Here is a 22088-nt window from a genome sequence, read left to right on the forward strand (position 1 = left end):
TCAGTCCAAAATGATATGAAAAATGTTACCCGACTGCAATACTTTTATTCTCCTTAATTAAATATCGATCTTTGAGGTTTTCTCTGATTATCCTCTTTCCCATTTGGTTCAGAGCCCAGATTGTCTATGGCTTACTTGGGCTTCCATGTAGAATTAGGAATATTATTCTGTTTCCTGTTATTCTTCTGAGCTGGATTCTCTGATTGCTTTTTCATTTCATCTCTCATCTGCCTTCCAAGATAACAAACTCAGGACTGATTGTGTATGTGTGTACATGTGTGTCCATGTCCTCCAGTATTTTCTGCTGAAATTCTGCTGAGAGATGGCCTGTAGGAGAAGAGATTTTAACAAGGCAAGAAGTTATATTTAGTTCACTCTGGGTTTTACTATTCTAGATGTTAGCACCACCTCCAAACATCCCAATCAAGTTTCAAAAATTAGATCTTTCGCACTGTGTTTTAATTTTAAAATTTTATTCAGTGTTAATAAGGCAAAGAGAAAAAATCACCTCAATTTATCCCAAACAGACACTAGTCTATACAGCCTTGGTTAATGGTGAGCAGAGCTGCTTTAAAAGAGGAGACTCATAAGCCATATTCCTTAGTTTGTTACTGTTTTGAACAATTCAAGTTTATTACGAGTTTTAATATTTATTTTTTATTTACTTATTTATTTATTTATTTATTTATTTATTTATTTCAGATTTTATTTATTTATTCATGGCAGACAGACAGAGAGAGAGAGAGAGAGAGAGGAAGAGACACAGGCAGAGGGAGAAGCATGCCCGGAGCCCTATGTGGGACTCGATCCCAGGTCTCCAGGATCACACCCTGGGCTGAAGGCAGCGCTAAACCACTGGGCCACCAGGGCTGCCCTACCTGAGTTTTTAAAGTAAAAAATGTACAGTGAGTTACATAAACTACTTCATATTTCTTAGAAAATGGCCCACGACTTTTTCTGAAACAGTACCTTGTCATGTTCTCAGGCCATCTCCTAACAGAGATGGACAAAGAGTAAGTGAGTCACTAGAGCAGGTGCTTCGTTCCATCAGGTCTGGGCCTTCCTTTGCTTGTCCCTTCACTTCTCCATACCTTGAGATCCCTTTGCTCTTCATTTTTTCCCTTATGAGAATACATCAGAAAGACAAATAGCACCAGGACAAAAATGTGAGGAGAGTGGGGGAGTCGATGATGCAAACATATTTCATCTGGGAGTTAGGCTGTCCAGCTGTAACTCTGCCAGGAGTTAACTTGATACCACTATTGGGCAAACCCTAGCCAGCTGGCTGCTATTTTTTTTATTTTTGAATCCACATATTCTTGCATGAGTTCTATGTACTTTTCCTGAATGCACACATTTCTAACATATTTTGCAGTTCAATCTTCAGAGGCATCTACTGTATTCATTTAGTTATTTGCAAATTTCTCACTATTAGAATTGTTCTTTATTTTCAGCATGAGTTGAAGGACCAGAATATTTTCCCCACATCTAAAACAATGCACCAATCATACAAACCTCTGGGGAATTAGTTTGTTTGAAACGTAGATGGTCATTGTATATGGAAACTGTTTTTTCTTTTATACACAAGGGGAGGAAACAAACCTTTGGACGTTATCTAAAACAACTTCAGGAATTAACATTTGACTCAAATATTTTTAACCACAAGATAGTGGAGGAACTGGCCAGTGGCTTTGATGAATTTTATGGAGCATTTTTAAAAATTGTGATTTGCGGCCTTAGTAAGTCTTTAAATCTTTTTATTCTAATATTCTTTTATGGTATCCTGAGAGCATAGGGATAGGGTTCAAAGACGTCAGAGTTCTGGAATATCTCCAAATTTCAGGTCTTACTTACGCTTGAAATTATGGAATCACGCACTTAGAAAGATATGTACTCTTAGAGTTCATCATAATTAACTACCTGATTTTGCAAGAGAAGTAACTCAAGTCAAGAGAAGGTAAGAATGAACAACAGGGAGGATATGGCCTCTTTTTTTAATTAAAAAAATTTGGGAGGAGATTGTAGTCTCTTGAATCCCATGTGATGCACTTGTCCCAAAAATGACGTTACTTCAGACTCTGAACCTAAACAAACATAGTCTTCCAAAGCTATTATAAGAGTAAATCAGTGATTATCTATCTATCTATCTATCTATCTATCTATCTATCTATCTATCTATCATCTATCTATCTATCATCTATCTATCTATCTATCTATCATCTATCATCTATCTATCTATCTATCTATCATCTATCTATCTATCTATCTATCTATCTATCTATCATCTTCTAGTGGTTTTATTTCTCTGGTAGAATTCTGACCAACACAGATTTTGGTATCCTTTATTTTAATATAATTTTAGAATAAAAACAATCATTGAATAAGTTCTGTAATATAATGACCTCATGGTCTATTTTTAAAGTTATCAGTTTTCCGGGTAAAACTATGAGGAAATCTGGTTTTATTTATAATTTTGTGTTTTTCCTATCAACTAGAGCATAACAAGATATAATAGCTTTTAAAGGTGCCTATCAGGATATAAAAAACAATCAGAGGCCTGACAACTACCCCCATATCCTATGGTGTGATATTGATGCTCATTCACTGTTTGTTATTAATTTTATTATATGAATTATAACCTAAAGGCATTCTCTCTTTTCCACAGTAGCCTAAATTCCCAGTTCCTGATTTTTTTTTTTAAATAGTGGTAAGCATAGCTGCCTTCCTGTTTAAGTTTTAATAGAGATTTTTGTCCTATGGAACTTAAAAATGATATAAAAAGAGGATTTCTAGAACCAGAGCCTTCTCCTTGGATCTGTGAACAATCAAGCTGAACATAAGGGACTTTCATAATTATTTCTGAGTAGGATATAGGCTTGGAATAGAATGTGAATTATTGTTTGAGTTTAGGAAAGTCAGGTGCCAAGTTCACAGCAGACATAGGTTCTTGTTATCTCTTAGGTCTTTCTTGACTTTTGCGATGAGCTGAACCCCACTTTAATCCCTTAACAAGAACCTGATAAATTGTTTCTAACATTAGTTCTCCAGATGTGGAAATTATAGTTTTTTTCCCCCCGGGTTTTTTAATGAGACAAATGTAACAAAGTTGAAAAAAGCTTACATGTAATAAATATATACATGAACGAGGATAGGTGTGGGTGTTGTATGTATATAGCTGTAAGTTGGAATGATGAGCTGGTCAATAAGATTCCCAAAATAATTCATTGTTAAAGTTCCTGCTTCTGGTAAGTGCCAAGTAGTGTCTATACGACCAAACTCCTCATAGGAACCAACTCCAAACTCCAAACAAAGTAAGAAAAACAGGGACACTTGAGTGACTCAGTGGTCGAGTGTCTGCCTTCAGCTCAGGTTGTGATCCTGGAGTTCCGGGATTGAGACCCGAATCCGGCTTTCCGTGGAAATCCTGCTTCTCCCTCTGCCTGTGTCTCTGCCCCTCTCTCTCTGTCTCTCTCATGAATAAATAAATAAAATCTTAAAAGAAAAAAACAAAGTAAGAAAAATAATTATTTGGAGGTACTGGAGAATGACAAAACAATAAGGCAGATACTGGTGGGCGGCACACATTGTGGGGGAGTTGATACTTAGAGGAAGAGAAGAACACTGGATGAGTGTGTCTCTTCCAAACTTTTAAACATGTACATGCCTCTGTGTGTGTGTGTGTATGTGTGTGTGTGTGTGTGTGCGTGCACATGTGTATGCGTATGTAAAAGCTTTGAGTGTGGGGGCAGTTCCAGCACATTGATCTGAATCTCCCCCTACCTCTGATCAGAAAAAATGGAGGCCAGAATACAGTGAAACAAGCTCTTTAAAGTGCTGAAGGATAAAAATTGCAGTCCCAGAACACCAGATCCGGTGAAAATATTCTTTAATAATCCAAGCAAAATAAAGACTTATCAAGTAAAAGATAACTAAGATAATTTGTCAGCGGGTCTATACTTGTAGAAATTCTCAAAATAGGGCTTTTGGGTTTTAGTTTTGCTTTCTCATTAAGAGAAATGATACAAGGTTTAAAAACTCAGATCTTTGGGAAAGAAGAGAAGCCAGCAAAATGGTACATAAATGGATAGGTATACAAGTTTTTTTTTTTAATTAAAAAAATACATAGAACTGTTTTTTTAAATTTTATTTATTTATTCATGACAGACACATAGAGAGAGACAGAGGGAGAAAGAGAGAGAGAGAGAGGCAGAGACACAAGCAGAGGGAGAAGCAGGCTCCATGCAGGGAGCCTAACGTGGGACTCGATCCCCGGTCTCCAGGATCACGCCCTGGGCCAATGGCAGGCACTAAACCGCTGAGCCACTCAGGGATCCCCCAAAATACATAGAACTGTTAAAACAAAAGGTAATGGTATTGTCTTCTGGAGTGTTTACTGTTTATAGATGCAGTATATATGACAACTGTTACAAGAAAGGATGGGAGAGAGGGTAAATAGACCTGTATAGTTATATTTTATGTAAAGTATTACAATATTAACTCTAACTAGACTGAAAATTTGTGTGTGTTCATTGTAATCCCTAGGCAATCTCTAAAAAGATAACAAAAAGGCATAGCTAGAAGGCAACAAATTAAAATGGAATTCTAAGAAAGTTCAATTAATTATAGAAGTAGGTAGGAAAGAAGGACAAGACTAAAAACTAGAGGGTAGAAGTAGGAAAAAAAATCGTAAAATTGTATACTTAAATCTAACTGTATTAGTAATGGACCAAACATGCCATTTAGGAAGGCAGAGGTTATCAAGATGAATTTTTTTTTTTAAACAAGATTCAGGGGGCACCTGGATCACTCAGTCTATGAAGCATCTGCCTTCAGTTCAAGTCATGATCCCAGAGTCCTGGGATTGAGCCCCACATCTGGCTTTTTGCTCAGCGGGAAGCCTGCTTCTCCCTCTCCCTCTGCCTGGTTGTTCCCCCTGCTTGTACTCTCTCTTACGCTCTCTCTGTCAAATAAATAAATAAAATCTTAAAAAAAGAAAAAAAGAAAGAAAGCAAGACTCAGTTGTATATTGTGTACAAGAGTCAACCTTTAAATACAAAGACATAAAGAGCATGGATGAAAAAAGATATGCCATACAAATTGTATGCCTAAAAAGGGTGGAGTATCTGCTATACTAACAGATAAAGTGGACTTCAAGGTAAAGATTGTTGCAAGAGGTAAAGAAGGACATTTCATAATGAAAAGCTGTCCAATTCATGAGAAAGACATAACAATCATAAATGTATATGCATCTAATAACAGAGCTTCCAGGTATATGAAGCAAAATTGGTCACTTTAAACAGAGCATGGACAGTGTACAATTAAGGTTGATTTTAGTGCCCCTTTATCAGCAATTAATATAATTACTGGACAAATAAATCATTGAAGAAAGAATCTCTGAACCACTCCATCAACCACCTTGATCTCATATATATTTATAGAACATCTCATCCAACAACTGCAGATTAAACATTATTTTTGAGTGAACATAGGACATTCACCAAGACAGACCACATGCTGGGCTGTAAAACAAACCTTCTTAATACACACAAAAGCTCTGAAATCGTAATGTGTATGTTCTCTGACCATAATGAAATTATGGCAGAAAGCAATAACATGTTATTTATTTATTTTTAAAGATTTTATTTTTAAGCAATCTCTGTACCCAAAGTGGGGCTCGAACTCATAACCCTGAGCCACACACTCCGAGTCAGCTAGGCACTCCAACATCTGGAAATGTTAAAATGCACTTGCAAACAGTCACTGGGCCATTGCCATTGTTCATGATATTTCAGAAGCCACTGAGTAGTCTCATGCTATGACGTGAAACATGTTTTGATGTGAACAAAAGACTAGAGACCATATGGGCAAAGTAAACAGCTTTTCTAAGCTCCATGGCAAAGCTTTAAGGTTTGGCCAAAAGAAGATCAGTGATCAGATAGTCCATCTGTTATTTATCCCCAGCATTAATGAGGTATCAGAACTTAACAATCCTTTTTTTTTTTTTTAAGGTTTATTTATTTTAGAGAGAGAAGGGAAAGAGTGAGCAAGCAAACAGGGGGATGGGCAGAGGATGAAAGAGAGGGATAATCCTCCAGCAGACTGCCCACTGAACATGGAGCCCAATTTGGGAATCAGTTCCAGGACTCTGAAACCATGACCTGAGCCAAAACACTCAACCAACTCAGCAACCCAGTCGCCCCTTAACAATCTTTTGTTACAAGCTACTTAGCCTAAATGTAATTCTCCTATGTATGCATGTACATGCAGAATTCCTCTTTCACTACTCCATTGCCCCTATGTTCCACTTTATTACTCAGAAGTCTATTTTGAGATATATTTGGGAATACTTATCTTCTAGATTCCATTGCATTTGAAAAAGCTGCTGCTTGTTACTACAGAACCTGCTGTTGTGCTTGTTGATGAGCATATTGGAAAGGAGAAAAAAATGAAATATATTTTCATTTCATTGCTCAATAAGAAGATAAAAAGAAAAAAAATCAGTTTTCAGAAGAACTATTTCTTTTCAGAAGGCATTCCCACACACTTGGGAATAAGTTCTTATTAGCTGCCAGCTCCTCCATGGCTTGATCAATGCCATATAGCTACAGGGCAGGGACATCTTCTATCCCCTTCCCTTATATCACTGAAGCATGCCAGGTCATCTTCCCTCCAGGGATAGCTTTCAGTCTCCGATCAGCCTTCAAAAAAAAAAAAAAAAAAAAAAAAATGATATCACCTGACCACCTCTTACCTTGTACCAAAGCCTGTCCTGCTTCAGTTTTAATTGTCTTCCTACCCTGTGTCTTTAGGGATGTGTGCCACGGTGGTCTGCCACTTGAAGTTCAGGTCCAGCTAGTCGATCTTAAAACTAAGCCTGCATCAGAAACACCAGAGTGCTTGTTAAGATAGATTGGAGGGTCTATCCTCCAAATTCCTGATTTAGTAGATCTGGAGTGGATTCTGACAACAGCCATTTCTAACTCCCAGATGATGCTGATGCTGTTGGTTCTGGGGGTTCCACACATAGAAAACCACAGGATTTTCCTGTTCAAAGGGAAAGAGAATGCTAAGAAATGGTCCAGTATTTACTCAACTGATTTTCTCTGGTAAGAAGTCAAAGCTATCTGGATTGAGATGTGTCAAATCCTTTCACACCTCTTAGGATATTTTAGAATTTCAGAGGAGATAGGAGTTTGAGAGAGCTAGGGAAGAAATTATAGAAATTCAAAAACTTTCCAGCTCGTCTAATTTAAGGTTCCATTCGATGGGATTGGGTTGCTTCAACATCCCAGTTACTAAGGGATCAGAAGCCATCTATCCCAGTGGTTCTTAATGTATGGTCACTGGACCAGCAGCAGGAGCAGCAGGACCTGGGGCTTGATAGAAATGCAAATCCTCAGGCCTCACCCCAGGTGTATGAGTCAGAAGCTTTGGGGCTGTTGTCCACAATCAGTAATTAACATGCCCTCCATGTTTGGATGCACACAAAAGTCTGAAAGCTAATGATCCTACCTTTTGCCTTTCTTAGATCTGTTCTAGGATGGGAACATAGACTAAGGAGCTCACAGTTGTTCAATACGGTGTTGTCAACACTCAGAATGCACTCTCACAGAGTCTGGCTAGAAAATGCAAGACTATATTTTTGCTTCTTTTGGAAACAGATAAGGGATAGTGTTTTTTTTTTTAATTTAATTTTTTAAAATTTCTTTTTTTAATTTTTAAAATTTTTTTTATTTTTAAAATTTCTTTTTATTGGAATTCAATTTGCCAACATATAGCATAACACCCAGTGCTCATCTCATCAAGTGCCCCCCCTCAGTGCCCATCACCCAGTCACCCCAACCCCCCACCCACCTCCCCTTTCACCACCCCTTGTTCATTTCCCAGAGTTAGGAGTCTCTCATGTTCTGTCTCCCTCTCTGATATTTCCTACTCATTTTCTCTCCTTTCGATAAGGGATAGTGTTAGGATCATTTTGTAAGTTATGGGCCTATATTTTATTGGATCTGTTTTAGAAAATGACACAATCAATAATGATGCATTTCTGTAAAGTGCAATAATCCAAATTCTTACTGAGTAGCAGTCAGGCTGCGGTCCCAATGCTGAACTTTTAAAAGAAGATATAGGAAAACACTAGATGGAATTTATGATCAACCCTTTCAAAAGGAATTCTTAAGGCACATTTGCGGGTTTATTTATTCAAACATTTACTGACACCAACTTCTTGCCAAGCTATGCGTTGTGCTGTATGGCAATCAAAGATACACAGTTGAGCAAAATACAACCCATCCCCACCGTTGAAGACAGCATAGACTGCAGGAATCAGCACGGAAATGGACCTTAGTAACCATCGACCCTGGTGGTTCTCAGTAATATCCTGATACCGGGATGATCAGTTATCACCCCAAACTTGTGTGCAGACCTCGCCCAGGTGACCTACTGAGTCAGAAACTCCCTGTACTGGGGTTCAGGGAGTTGCGGCCAGCAATCCAGGTGATCCCTTTGAGTGATCTGGATGCATACTGAGCTTTGAGAACCATCAACCTACCCTAATTATAGTTTACCTTTCTTAGGTCACAGACCACTCAGAATCTGCTGCCAGCAGAGTCTTGCATATAACTTTGGGTAGTGTGAGCTGTGAAGTCCTAGTTTAAGGAATGATCTTATCCAGACCCTTATTTTACAATTAAGCAAAGTAAATACCAAGAATTAAGTGACTCGCTAATTAGTTAAACAGCTAATTAATGGCAGAATGCTGCCTCCAAGCTCAAGCCAGACAATCCCAAATTCATCTCTGTACTCCTCTGCCTACACACCAGCAAAAGCAAAATGTGGGAGGCAGAACATGTAATTGAAGCCACAGTAATCTCTGATTTAATTTTTGAAGAATTGATCTTGCCCACATAAAATGCGACTACTGCTTCAGAGAAGGCAGGCATGATTTTCTTTTTGTAATAGCTACCATGAGGAAATGTGTGCGTTCCAAAACTATCTCTGAAAAACAGATATTCTCTGTACCAAAATAACAGATATTCTCTGTACCAAAATAAAATAGTGCAACATTTTGGCTCATTAGAAAAAGAATGTTCTTGGGGCACCTGGGTGGCTCAGTTGGTTAAGGGTCTGACTCTTGATTTTGGCTCAGGTCATGATCTCAGGGTCATGAGTTTGAGCCCTGCATCAGGTTCTAAGGTGGACATGGAGTCTGCTTGAGATTCTCTCTCTCCCTTTGCCCCTCCCCACTCCCTCTCAAAAAAAAAAAAAAAAAGTTCTCGTGTTTCACATGTTCTTGCTGAAAGAGCTGGGTATTATTGTTGGTAGAAAGATTGTATTTACTTAATTACATATCAGAAAGGAACTAAACAAAGGACAACAACAAAATTGGTAAAGCAAAGTTGAATGAAAGAAGGTTATAAACAAAATAACACTGTCTGCAACCACTTCGAAGACAGGCAAAATGCCTCTATGCTGTCAGAATGCAAGGTAATGATTTATGTTGAGGAAGTGAAGGTGGAGATTGGGAAAGGCACGGGGCTGGGAGGGGGGGAGGTGCTTCTGAGACTCTGCTAATGTTCTCTGTCTCATTTGATGGCTGATTACATTCAAGATGTGCTGTTTCTATTCAAGACATAGACTATGCATTTTTATTTATTGATCGATAAATAATTGAAAGACACAAAACCAAGATGTAGAGATTTTAGATGTGCAAAGACTAGTTCTTAAAAGGTGTTTTTCTTTTCTTTTTTTTTTTTTTTTTAAAGGTGTTTTTCATGCAAGAATTGTTTTACTCACATTCATTTTACAAGAAGAGGGCCACGGCAGTGTAGAAAGCATCTATTCGGAAGGCCTTTGAAGCCCATCATCTTTCAAAAATAGAGTGGAGAGAGGTAATTGCCATTCGCTGGGAGAAAGTGAGGTCAGAGATGTTGAATCACCTCAGGTGAGGACACCACGTTGGCTCAAATCAGATGATTCTATAGCCAGACAAGACCTGAGGTGTTTCCAGACTGCTGGTTTCCTTGGTTTGTAAATGAAATATTTTACTTTTTCCTACTCCTACAGTTTTATAAATCAGATCTGCTGAATTTCAGAAGTTTAAACTTTTTTTTTTTTTAGAAGTTTAAACTTTCATATCTTTAAAGGCTAACAGAGAGTTTTAAAATGTTAAAATTTTTAACTAAAATGATACTGCCTTGAACTATGCCCAATATGGGAGTAAATGCATTCAGATGTATAAATGCAAATTCAGAAAGTAAGACCACATTGTGTTAAGAATACTCAAATTATTTAATCCTAAATTCCATTTCTATTTTTCTTAATAATCATAAACAGATTTAAGTAAAAATATTTTGAATGGTTACGCTTTTAAATATTTTTCAAATATTTTTGAATGCTTTTTAAAAGCAGAGTTATAAAATGTCTCATATTGAACCATGGCTATAAATACGGCCCATCCATAATAAGAACAATTACATATATTGTAAAATCACGTTTTTGAAGAGTTATTGATGTGGTAAAAATGTTACAGAATAGTATTTAATGAAGGGTGAGACATAAAATTGATGTAGAATGGACCCATTATTTAAAGAATTAAGCAAAACTAGTATTTGTAAGAATATAAAAACATTGGAAGTATTCATCTCTGTAGCAGAAAACTATGTCATCGTTTCTTTTTAAAAGATTTTATTTATTCATGAGAGACACACAAAGAGGGAGGCAGAGACACAGGCAGAGGGAGAAGCAGGCTCCTTGCAAGGAGGCTGATGCTGGACTCGATTCTGGATCCCAGGATTACACCCTGAGCCAAAGGCAGATGCTCAACGGCTGAGCCACCCAGGCATCCCTTCCATGTTCTTTCTAAAGAAATTCAAGTATACAGAATAAAAAGGGAAAAATTCTTTTTCTTCCAGCTCTGCCCAAGACTAATACAGAAATAATTAGAAAATATCATTCCCTTTCTATGTATTTATAAAGGTATATTATATAGACACAGCTCTTCTTAATGGTGAAAATATTCTTAACCTACATTTTCTTTTAATCATATATTATGAGCAACTTTTTGAGTCTACCTCATTCCCTCATATGGCTTTATCATAATTTATTCCACTAGACAATTTAAAAATCTGTCCATTCCAGTTTCATTATTAACAGAATGATCACTGCACATGTCTGTGGGCACACCTATAGAGTGGGTTCCAGAATGGAAGTGCTGAGTCAAAGAATATGAGATTTTTAAAGTGTTAATATTTATTGTAAGTTTTAGCTCTAAAGGTCGTGATTTATTTGCACATGCTTTGATTGAGCATCTTTCCATATTGTCTGCCCATTTTAATGGACTTTTCAGTCATTTTGGATTTTTTTTCACTTTTTCATTATTTATAGATGCTCTTTATGTTGATTATTTTTATCAAAAATATTTTCATCTAATCTGTTGAAACTCTGATCCCACATATATTTGGTATTTATTACTCATGTATGAATGCTTCAATATGAAAAAACGTGTTGACATTTTATAATCAGATTTTGGGTTTTTTTTTTTTTGTTACGCTTTTCCCATGCCTGTTATGTAGGTATTTCCTACATTTTCTTTCAGTGTTTTCATTATTTTAACATTAAATCAAGACTTGTGACTATCCAGAAACTTTTATTTATTTTGTTAGTTTTAAAAATACTTAAGATGCTTTTTTCTTTTTATTTGAATATAGTTGACAAACAATATTACATTAGTTTCAGGTATACAGCATAGTGATTCAACTCAATACATTATGCCAAGCTTACAAGCGTAGCTACCATCTATCACCATACGCTATTACAATACAATTGACTGTATTCCCTATGTTGTACCTTTTATTCCGATGACTTACTCATTCCATAATTGGAAGCCTTTATCTCCCACTCCTCTCACCCATTTTGCCCATCTCCCACCCCTTGGCAACCATTTATTCTTTGTATTTATAGGTCTGTTTCTTGTTTTTGTTCATTTGTTTTGTTTTTTAGATTGCACGTATTAGTGAAATCATATGGTATTTGCCTTTGTCTGACTTATTTTATTTAGCATAATACCCTTCAACTCCATCCATGTTGTCACAAATGGCAAATATCTATATCTATGCCATATTGTCTTTATCTATTGATACAGTCCTTGCTATTTGAACATTTTCCCCCTCCATGCTTGCTTACCTTAAAATCACTATCTTAAATTGTTTGGAAAAAAATATTCTGTGCTAGAAAATGTTAAGTATTGAGTATCTTATCAGTGCTACTTTTTATAATTTAGAAAAGTGATTTTCTGGAGTCTCTAGATGTTTATTCATCTAGAAAAAGTGCTATTTAAAAAAAACACTTGCTTGAATTGTAGAGACATATTTTCATTATAATTTGACAGAAGAACATAGAGGAGAAAGAGTATTAGGTGTGGGACTCAGAAGATGGGACTTTTAGTTCTATCTTGGTCACTAACTTTAAGGCTTTGGACAACTCTGTGCCTTTCTAGCTCTGTGTGCTCACCTTTGATATAGTGAAAACAAAGTCAGGTATCCTCCAACACACTTTTTGTTGTTTCCCCAAGTTGAAGGGGAAAGTCTTTTACACATTGACATATAAAATTAAACATGATATATATGAAATAAGACATAAAAATTGACATAAAATTTTTATTACAAATTGCATGTCATTTTCAAAATTTTTACCTTTAATAAATCTATTTTTGTCAAAATATCAGATACAGATTTAACTTATTCCACTTCTGAAATATGCCATGTATCTTAATTGGCAGTCAGCACTTATCAAGTTAGATGGCCAAATTTATGTTCCAACTAAAATTTTCCATTTTTCTCAATTTAAACAAACACACTTGCATGTATTCTAGGATGTAACTACCATTTCATACTACTAATTTTTAGGTAGGGGGAAGAGGGGTAGCTAGATAATGGAGGCTTGTCATGAATTGATAGCCTGGAAGGTATCAGACCCCTCTCCCTTCAGGTTTTTGCATTTCTTTCAAACGTCTATCCTAGAAGAATAACACATTCTAGAATTGTCCCAGTACCAGCTGGTGTTCATCTCCAGGGCAGTGTACCATAATTAGATGAGGCATTAATACTTTCTTTTATAATACAGGGAAATTGTGAACAAGCAGACTACAAAAGAAATCTAGTTCGGAAGAGGGGCATCGCTCAGCAGAATTTCAAGGATAGACATACGTACAACCAGGGGTATTCTAATCACTTCAAGGTGCTGTAAAGCTCTTTCTTCCTGGCTTAGTTATTCAGTCATTATTCCTGTGTAATGAAAATGACATTCTCACATACAGAGGATTTTTTTCAAAAGGATCTATTCAAATTAATATTTCCCTATCCATTGTTGGGACAGAGAACTTGACAGTGCTCTAATGGGGAGAAAGGAATCAATCAAAGGCTGAGTGTTTAAAATACAGGAGGAAACCATCATGTTCAGATTTAGGTGTGTAGTTGTCATATGGAAAAGATTTCCTTTTCTTCCTGAGGACAAATAGATTGACTAGAAACCTGTCTTTTGATACAGGATGGTGACATGACAATGATAAAGTTCTTTATACACTTAATTTGCTGAATGTTGTTTGGCATGTATCCTCCTTGTTTCAACTCTTATACTTAGATAAAATGTCTTGGAGATAACCATTGATTGCCCCAATAGCAACAGGTGCATTCCTTAAGTTTTTCAAGAGTTAAGAAAGAACCCTGTAACAAAACTATGAGCTTTCCCAAACAGTAAGATGTTTCCACATTGTTACTATTGAGGACAAGATAATTTAAAGACAAAACTCACCTAGTTATAAATATAAACAAAGATCTGTTTACATATGTATATCAATTACCCCTCCAAACAGGGAGGAAATAGTACTGAGAAAACATGAGAAGTGTGGAACTATATATTTACATACCTAATAATTATAAAATACTATCGCTTCATGGTATTAGTGCTAATGTGCATGTATTTTGGGTTGATTTCGCCCATCTAAGTACTAATCTGGCCCGACCTTGCTTAGCTTTTGAGATCAGACAAAATTGAGTGTGTTCAGGATGGTGTATGGCTGTGGACTTTTGGGTCAATTTCTATTGCAGTATGAAGAAGAATGAAATGTACTACTTATGATGGTGAAAGAAACAGAGTTGTTTCTATAGATGACAAATGTAACCATTCACAATTTTGGTTGGAGGGAAAAAGCATAATGATGAAAGGTCATCTGTGTAAAAAGTCATGTGCACTAAAGAAAGCTCTGAGAATAGAAGCCCAGATTTTTAAAAAGCCATTTATTTTAAAAAACTGGTTTGTCAAATCACATATACGAGCAGATACACAACTACCAAAGTGGCCCTGTAATAGACACCAGTGGGGCGTTCACCACACAGTACCTGAAAAATACAGCTAAAAAAGAGGAGTCTGTTGAGTATTTAATTTCAGATACCTACTTGACTCCTTGTTGAATGGCTTTAAGTTAGCATATAGTGAGTGAGAGGTAGAGTCCCAAGTATAATAGCTGATGCCTCAGGGCTCCATTTAAAAACAAAACAAAAACAAAAACCATTTCCCCCTCGGCATGAGGGAAACCTATCCTATTTTTTTTTTTTCCTTTGTGAAAACAGAAGCCAAGTTTCTCTTCTCAAATGGTTCAGCATTCCCAGTAAAAGTGTTGTGTGGTAGCCTAGGTATTGTGCTTCTTGAGCCATCTAATTTTCTTCACCTTCCGATTCAGATTCTGGGGAGAGAAGAGAGAGAAAAGTCAGGTTTTTTATTAAGAGATTCCTTAAAAAAATAAGATAAAGATTTACTTATTTATTTTTAGAGAGAGAGAGAGCAAGCACGGGGGTGGGGGAGAGAGACTCATCAAGTCGACTCCCTGCTGGGCGCAGATCCTGACCAGGGCTCCATCTCACAACCCATGAGATCATGCCCCAAGCCAAAACTAAGAGCCAGAAGCCTAACTGATTGAGCCACCCAGGCACCTGTCCTTTTAAAAAAATTTTTATTAAGTAGTGCTCGCTTAGGCATCATATATACTAAAAAAAAAAAAAAAAAATTAAATAAATTGTAGGCCAAACACGGGACTCCAACTCATGACCCTGAGTCAAATGCTCTGCCAAGTAAACCACCCAGATGCCCCCAGAGATTCCTTTAAATAAAGTCATGGAAGAGTTTCTAATCTGTCTCACACCCCAACCCCAACCTCCCAAAGAAATTTTCTTGCTACAGGCATGCATTTACTAGGGAAGAGAGTCACACGAGGGCAGTAGCAAACTGTTTTTTGCTTTTCAATGAACTTTGCCTTTCTAAAAATGTACCATACTCATACATATTATTCTTTCACTGAGTACTCCCATTGTAAGTACTAGTGAACTGGTTAAGGGGTTATAAAAACCTACATAATCCCATAATCAGTAAGGTAGCCAATTTTTCCCCCTTTCACAAAAGCCTGATGATTTATTCCATTGTCCCCCATTAGGATGGACAATTTAACAGGTTATCTTTTTTTTTAAACCATGTAGGACATTTCATTGCTTTCATTTCAGAAAGGAAGGCTAAGTTTGTAGGCAAGATGTTCGATATGGAAAATACCCTAAGGACTTTAGTTTTAGGAGAGCCAGAAAAACCTGTGGGAGAGGTAGATACCTTTAATTATAATGAGAAAGTGTCTGCTAAAATGGTTGTTAAATGGCATCATACCTTCTTCTGCGTTTTGTAGCCACTCAACGAATTTCTTCATCTGGTCAAGAAAGACACTTTTGCCTTTGGCAACGTGAGCCTCCTTGTACCATTTCAGTATTGCTTCTTCACTCAGTACATCAGCTGCAATTTCAAACCAAAGATTTCAAAGTTACTACATAAATGTCATTTTTTTAAAAATGTCATGTTTTAAAGCAATTTTTGTCTTATAATTTAATAGAAACCAATCACTTTAAAATACTAAAAGCTCTCTTATAAAACAAACCCATATCTGAAATGTATCAAGATGAAAAGGAATCAAGCTCATTTCCATATAGCAAGCACAGTGCTGTATTTTGGGAGTTAGTTTAGCAAATACTTAAGTGATGATGATGATGATGATGATGATGATATATCCCATCAGGCATGATATATTGCAGGCTCATCTGTGAGTCACTACTGGGACTTGGAAATCTTTCCCAGTGCTAATTTGCTGGTAGGAAAGTGGGTTATTTTGTAATTTTGCAAATGAATCAGCAATTCCAGCAATTCAGAACACTCTGTGTTCTGCCAACTTCAAACACGTCTTGATTAAGCAGTAACCTCAAATGACTGGTCTTTTAAGAGGATTTACTCTCTTAGGAGAGAAAAAAAAAAGGCAAATAAAAACACATAAGTAGAATATAATAGTGCTATTAACAAACAAGTATGAAGATGAGCTATCTGGGTGTATCATAGGACCAATATACATGTTACTCAAAATTCTACATTTATTCTATCACAAAGTCATGAATTTCTTATAATATCCTAAATCACAAGAGCAATGTTTTCTTTGTACTCCATTAAGAGAAAAACAGGGACATTAGGTAGACTCTTATAGGTTTCTAGCAAAAAGCATTATCTATTAACTACTCTACCTTAAATTCTAAATCCCACAGATGTGCCATGAAACCCTCAAGTTACCACTAATTTAGACTACTTAATGTTAAGAACAGGAAGGAGAATATGAAAATAATGGTCTATGTATTTTGCCAACATTCCAATGGGTTGTCTTTTGGGATTTCAGGGTAAGAAATGAGATGGGAAGCAGATAAAAAGAATTTATTATTGTCCCCAACACCCACCCAATCCATTAGAAATGCTGATAAATCACACTAATGAGGTTTTGCAGTTAAAATATAATTTTAACTTAAAAAAACAAGCAAAATAATTTGATATTGTTTTCTTTGAAAACATCACTAATGTTTTCATAACCCAAACTGGAAGTCCTTTTCAAAATTAATTGGTTTGAATTCAGTGGAAGAGAGTGAATGGACTAAAAATGCACACAACTGATTGTAGAAAATATCAAGTTTGTTTTCCTTATTTTCATCATTAAATACACTACATTTTGCAAGGGAAGAAGAAAGTCTGGATTTACTCATTCATAAAAGCTGGGTGTAAAAATCATAATCAAGAGTCCTATAGAATTACTCTTAGCATCTCATCTTTTCGCTCCCATTCCCAGCTCCTACTCTTCTCTCACAATGATAAAAAGACTTTGGCCATTTGCCATCAAAGCCCAGTGTTTGCAGAGGTGAGGAGCAGACAGTTCATACATAGCCCAAGGACATGACTTGTTCTTGTGCAAGGCTGCTTTGCAGATTTTTCAAGAACACTTATTGACTCAAACATGGATTTTTTAGTCCTTTTTAGAGAATTTGTTTTTATGACATTTTTTAAGAGGCTTATGATTTAGATCACTCAATTTCCAAACTGTTTTGGTCATGCTTTCCTATCAGATCACTTAGCATGTAAATCTAACATATGTATTTTTTTTTTTTACAGGCAAGCACTACAGAACTATTATTATAAAATAAACAGATTTTAAAATGTAACAAACACATAGAGAAATGCTATTTTATCTCCTTACTTTAATGAACTATGTGTGATGCAATGCTCATGTTGGAAAGCTGATGGAGACTGCACTTTTTCCCTCAGGTTTTCCTTCTGAAGATTAAGAGCTCCTCCGTGCATTTTATTGCCCCACAGAGGCTGCAAGAGGCCATGTCACTATTAAAATGCTGGTCAAACAGACACTGAATCACTAGGTAAAACTTATCAGAAGCACTGTCCACAGAAAGTGAGACAAACTGCAAAGTTGAGTTCCTAGAAGAGCCTAATTTAGTAATGAATACTTGCTGCAAGACCAAATTTCTAGTACCAGGGAAGAAATAATAAAGAGGGGGCAAAAACAACTACACAGGACAGCTTAGGAAGCAAAAGCACAGACATCAAAAAGTTGAAGAAACTCAACGTTTGTTTAGTGAAAGGCCTAATCTAAAGAGGAAAGAACTTCCTGAGGTACAAAGAGATAACTTCCTCCCCTACTAAGGAAAAGTGGGGAGAGGAGTTCATTAACGCTGAAGAACAACAGTGTTTGTCGGGATCTCCCAGAAATGCCTGCTAGGAATAGAATATCAGTAAAAGTACAGTAAGAAAAACATTCTACAAGTGCATGTAGAATTCTCTCAGATTACAAAATATCTTCTTCCATTCTATCTGGCTTAATACTATGTGCCTCTAACATCCTATCTCACTTCTCATCCTCCTCTGTGTGAGTCTTATTTTAGAAATGAAATGGTGACTTTAATTCTTGGTTTTCTTCTACACTCTAAAATTTAGCATCTATTCTGTTCATCGTCTCATTCCCAGCATTTAATGGAAGATCTGCCATCTACTACGCATTCAATAAATGTATGATGCACAAATCCAACTTGATGAGAAAAACTACATATTTCTCAATTTGCAGAGTTATAATTTAAATGCTGGGTTTTCACTAGGATCAAAGAGAGAAGACTGTACAAGTGGTCTGAGAATGGCAAAGCTGTAAGAAAGATTACTTAGATATTTACGTTAAATCTCATGTCACTTGCGGGGGTGCCTGGGTGGCTCAGTGGGTTAAGTGTCCCACTCTTGGTTTTGGCTCAGGTCAGGATTTCAGGGTTGTGGGATTGAGCCCTTTGTCAGGCTCCCTGCTCAGCATGGAGTCGGCTTAAGATTCTTTCTCCCTCTCTCTCTGCCCCTCCTCCCCACTTGTGAACTCTTGTATGTGCTCTCTCCCTAAAATAAATAAATAAAATCTGGGGATCCCTGGGTGGCTCAGCGGTTTCGCGCCTGCCTTTGGCCCAGGGCGCGATCCTGGAGTCCCGGGATCGAGTCCCGCGTCGGGCTCCCGGAAGGAGCCTGTTTCTCCCTCTGCCTGTGTCTCTGCCTCTCTCTCTCTCTCTCTCATAAATAAATAAAAATAAATCTTAAAAAAAATAATAAAATAAATAAATAAATAAATAAAATCTTAAAAAATATATATTAAAAACAGAAACCCAAAACGATGTCACTTAAAACTTATGAAGTTCATTATTTTAGGGATGTCACATAGACATACAAGTCAAAAATAATTTACCTTAAGAATGCTATGGTGAGAAGGCCACTCACCTTTTTTTAGGATGAGAAAAGAAAGTTTCTTTCACAAAAATGTGCATGAGGGACAGAACTTAACCTCAGAAATATCTGCAAACCACACAATCCATGATAGAGGTACTAACAGGGTTTGAGAAGGGAGTTTTATATTTTTCAGATCTACATGCTGAGAATATGGGTACGTAGCTTTGGGACAAAAGGAAGAGAAATTATTTTAAGAGGTGACTAATGTCTGAAAATTAGTGATGGGCTTACTATCTTACTATTTTTCTTACTGCATAGAAATGTAAAAATCTAGATTTTAATACTGAAAGTGAATCTTAACTTAATGACCAATCCCTACTTTTTCTTTCATTCCAGAAGAGCACTATTATTTATAGTTTATTCACTTTCACTCCCTTGTTATTTACATGTTTGAAAAAAAAATCTTTCAATTTGGCATTCATTTAAAAATAATTAAGTTTGTCAAGGAGACAGGGCAAATCATACCCCCAAGTGTCTGTTATCCTCACATTCTAGAAACATTCTAGAAATAAAGGGAAGGTATGTGTGTATATTAACAGAGAGAGATTAAAAGTGACAGGAGAAATTATTTATTTCTATTACATTTTTAAAAACCTGCTTTAAAGCAAAATATTCCTTACAATAAATAAAGGGAATCCACATTACTACATAAAAGAAGCAAAAGAGATACTATTTGGTATTTGTTGAATGTGTGTGTGTACATGGAATTAAACAGAAGTATAATCTTGGAGCATGCATGTTCTTATAGTTCATAGAATTTGTCAGTTCTGGCATTTTGTAACTCTTTAGACCACTGGTCCTGACCAACAGTCACAGCATCACCTGGAAATGTGTTAAAATGCAAATTTGTTGGGCCTGAACTTGGACCTTCTGAACCAGAATCTCTGGGGAATCTGTTTTAATAAGCTCTCTAGGTGATTCATATGCACAGTAGCACTGGGGAAGAGAGTGCTTTAATACATACACACTATTCCTGAAGCATTTCGAGGCATATGAAATACAGAATAAGAATATCCAAGTCCTCGTAAAACAAAAAATGTACATTTCCTGGTGCACAGATGTTTGTTGGATAAAATTAGGTCGAATAAAAAACCACTATCCAAAAAAAGGTAAGAAGGTAAACACTAACTCTTAATAGTAGGGTGGAAAGATCATTCCTCGGGGATTCCATGTTTCCAAGAGGAAAAAAAAAAATCTAATTATTTCATCCAGTATAATAGCCTATCTGTATAATTTTGTGGGAAATTATGAAACTACCTAGGAAATAACACTTAGTTTTCATTCCTCAGTGATGTATTTTCGGTTTCCATTTTATGGTTTCCTGATTTCATTCACGAAAATAACTAAGCCATAATAAAACTGACGTTGACACCTTCCTGTGTTCCCTTGGGTTCGCTCATACTTTCCACAGACCTGACTTTTAACTACTTAAAACCTGACCACCTAGTTAATTAATGGCCTTAGGAAGAGCTATTGCTTTTTTTTTTTTTCTTCTTGGTATCCACTTCTCTGTTAATTTTGTAATTCCAGGTCTCTGTTTTTTTGCATGTGGAGATGAAGAATAAGAAATCACTCAAAGCATCCAGTTTTGTTGTCAATAGATGTTATAAGGAGTACAGTGGGAAAGAATGTTGACATTAATGGTTAAAATGAGAAATCTGAAAAAGAATTTTAATAGATGCCATTACTGACAGAGTAGTACGTGTATATGTGTGTGTGTGTGTGTGTGTGTGTGTGTGTGTGTGAAAATCAAGTTCATTAATAAAATGAAGTGCTCCTGCAGATAAGGCTCAAACAGTATGTCTCTGTTACAAAAAGATTTGGTTAGTTGGGTTAGCTTTTTTTTTAAATATAAATTCATTTTTTATTGGTGTTCAATTTGCCAACACCCAGAATAACACCCAGTGCTCATCCCGTCAAGTGCCCACCTCAGTGCCCATCACCCAGTCACCCCCACCACCCCCCGCCCACCTCCCCTTCCACCACCCCCAGTTCGCTTCAGTTGGGTTAGCTCTTAAGTGACAAGAAAGTAAACTGTGTGCTTAGGCTAGTAGTTTACAAACAGTTTGCTTTTCTGTAGGGGATAATCCTGGCCACTCACAAAGCAAATGTGAAACCTGTCTCAGAGGTCTCTCTCTACCAGCTTACAGTGAAGTGAGCAATGGTTAGTGTGGACAGAGTGGCCACGGGCTGGGTGTGCACGGTTTCTCTTTCTTGGCTACTGGGTACCGCAGGTGGGTAGCCATATGACCCTCAGGTTGGGTTCTGATGGGTCACCTTGGGCATCCTCTAAGCCCTAGTTTTAGGACGTCAATATCTCCTGACACCATGTCCAAGAGGACCTAATTCAGATCTGGCCAGAGAAACACACCAAGTACTGAACTTCAAATGGGACGTGTAAGCACATACTCCTACTGATATAAAAATTGTGCTGAATACCCTCATGCTGAGAAAGTAAAATATTACCCAAACACTTGTAGCCAAGATATGTGCATCGAAGAATCTGGATAATTAGAACTCTGTGAAATGCTATTTTAAAAATAGCTATTAATCAATAATATAAAATTCTTACACTCCACATGTCCAAATTATCATTCAAAATAGACAAATTTAAAAACGCATAGAAAGGAAAAGAAACATTTAGGTGATGTTAATCATTTTATAATGTTCAAAATGTATCATTTCTTAAGTGCTCCTTCTTCCCCCCATAAAACTATGTGAACTCAGACCAAAGAATAGCCCAGGATCATTTTTTGTATACTACAGGTATAGAAAATGAGATCAGTTAACATTCTAATAGTGTTCACTTATTAAAGGCAGTGCTAGTTGTCATGACAACCTAATCCTTCCAAATACAATGAAAAGACAGTAAAGTGTAAATTCTAAAAATAATCATTTCCATGAAGAACAGGAGAATGGCTGGA

The 22088-nt window shown here is 36.5% G+C and overlaps 1 protein-coding gene across 3 annotated transcripts in view; it reads right to left on the reverse strand.

The window, feature by feature from the left end:
• Positions 1 to 14274: 14274 nt before the first annotated feature.
• BZW2 (basic leucine zipper and W2 domains 2) overlaps positions 14275 to 22088 on the reverse strand; it is a 62921-nt gene continuing 55107 nt past the window's right edge. For all 3 annotated transcript variants that reach the window (XM_072783901.1, XM_072783902.1, XM_072783900.1), the window contains 2 exons: positions 15703 to 15825; positions 14275 to 14737 (listed from right to left, as the gene is read on the reverse strand). In XM_072783901.1, the coding sequence (XP_072640002.1) occupies positions 14709 to 14737; positions 15703 to 15825 (152 nt within the window). In that variant the 3' untranslated portion in view covers positions 14275 to 14708. The remainder of the gene's footprint in view (positions 14738 to 15702; positions 15826 to 22088) is intronic.

Source organism: Canis lupus, chromosome 18, assembly GCF_048164855.1.
Source record: "Canis lupus baileyi chromosome 18, mCanLup2.hap1, whole genome shotgun sequence".
NCBI lineage: Eukaryota > Metazoa > Chordata > Mammalia > Carnivora > Canidae > Canis > Canis lupus.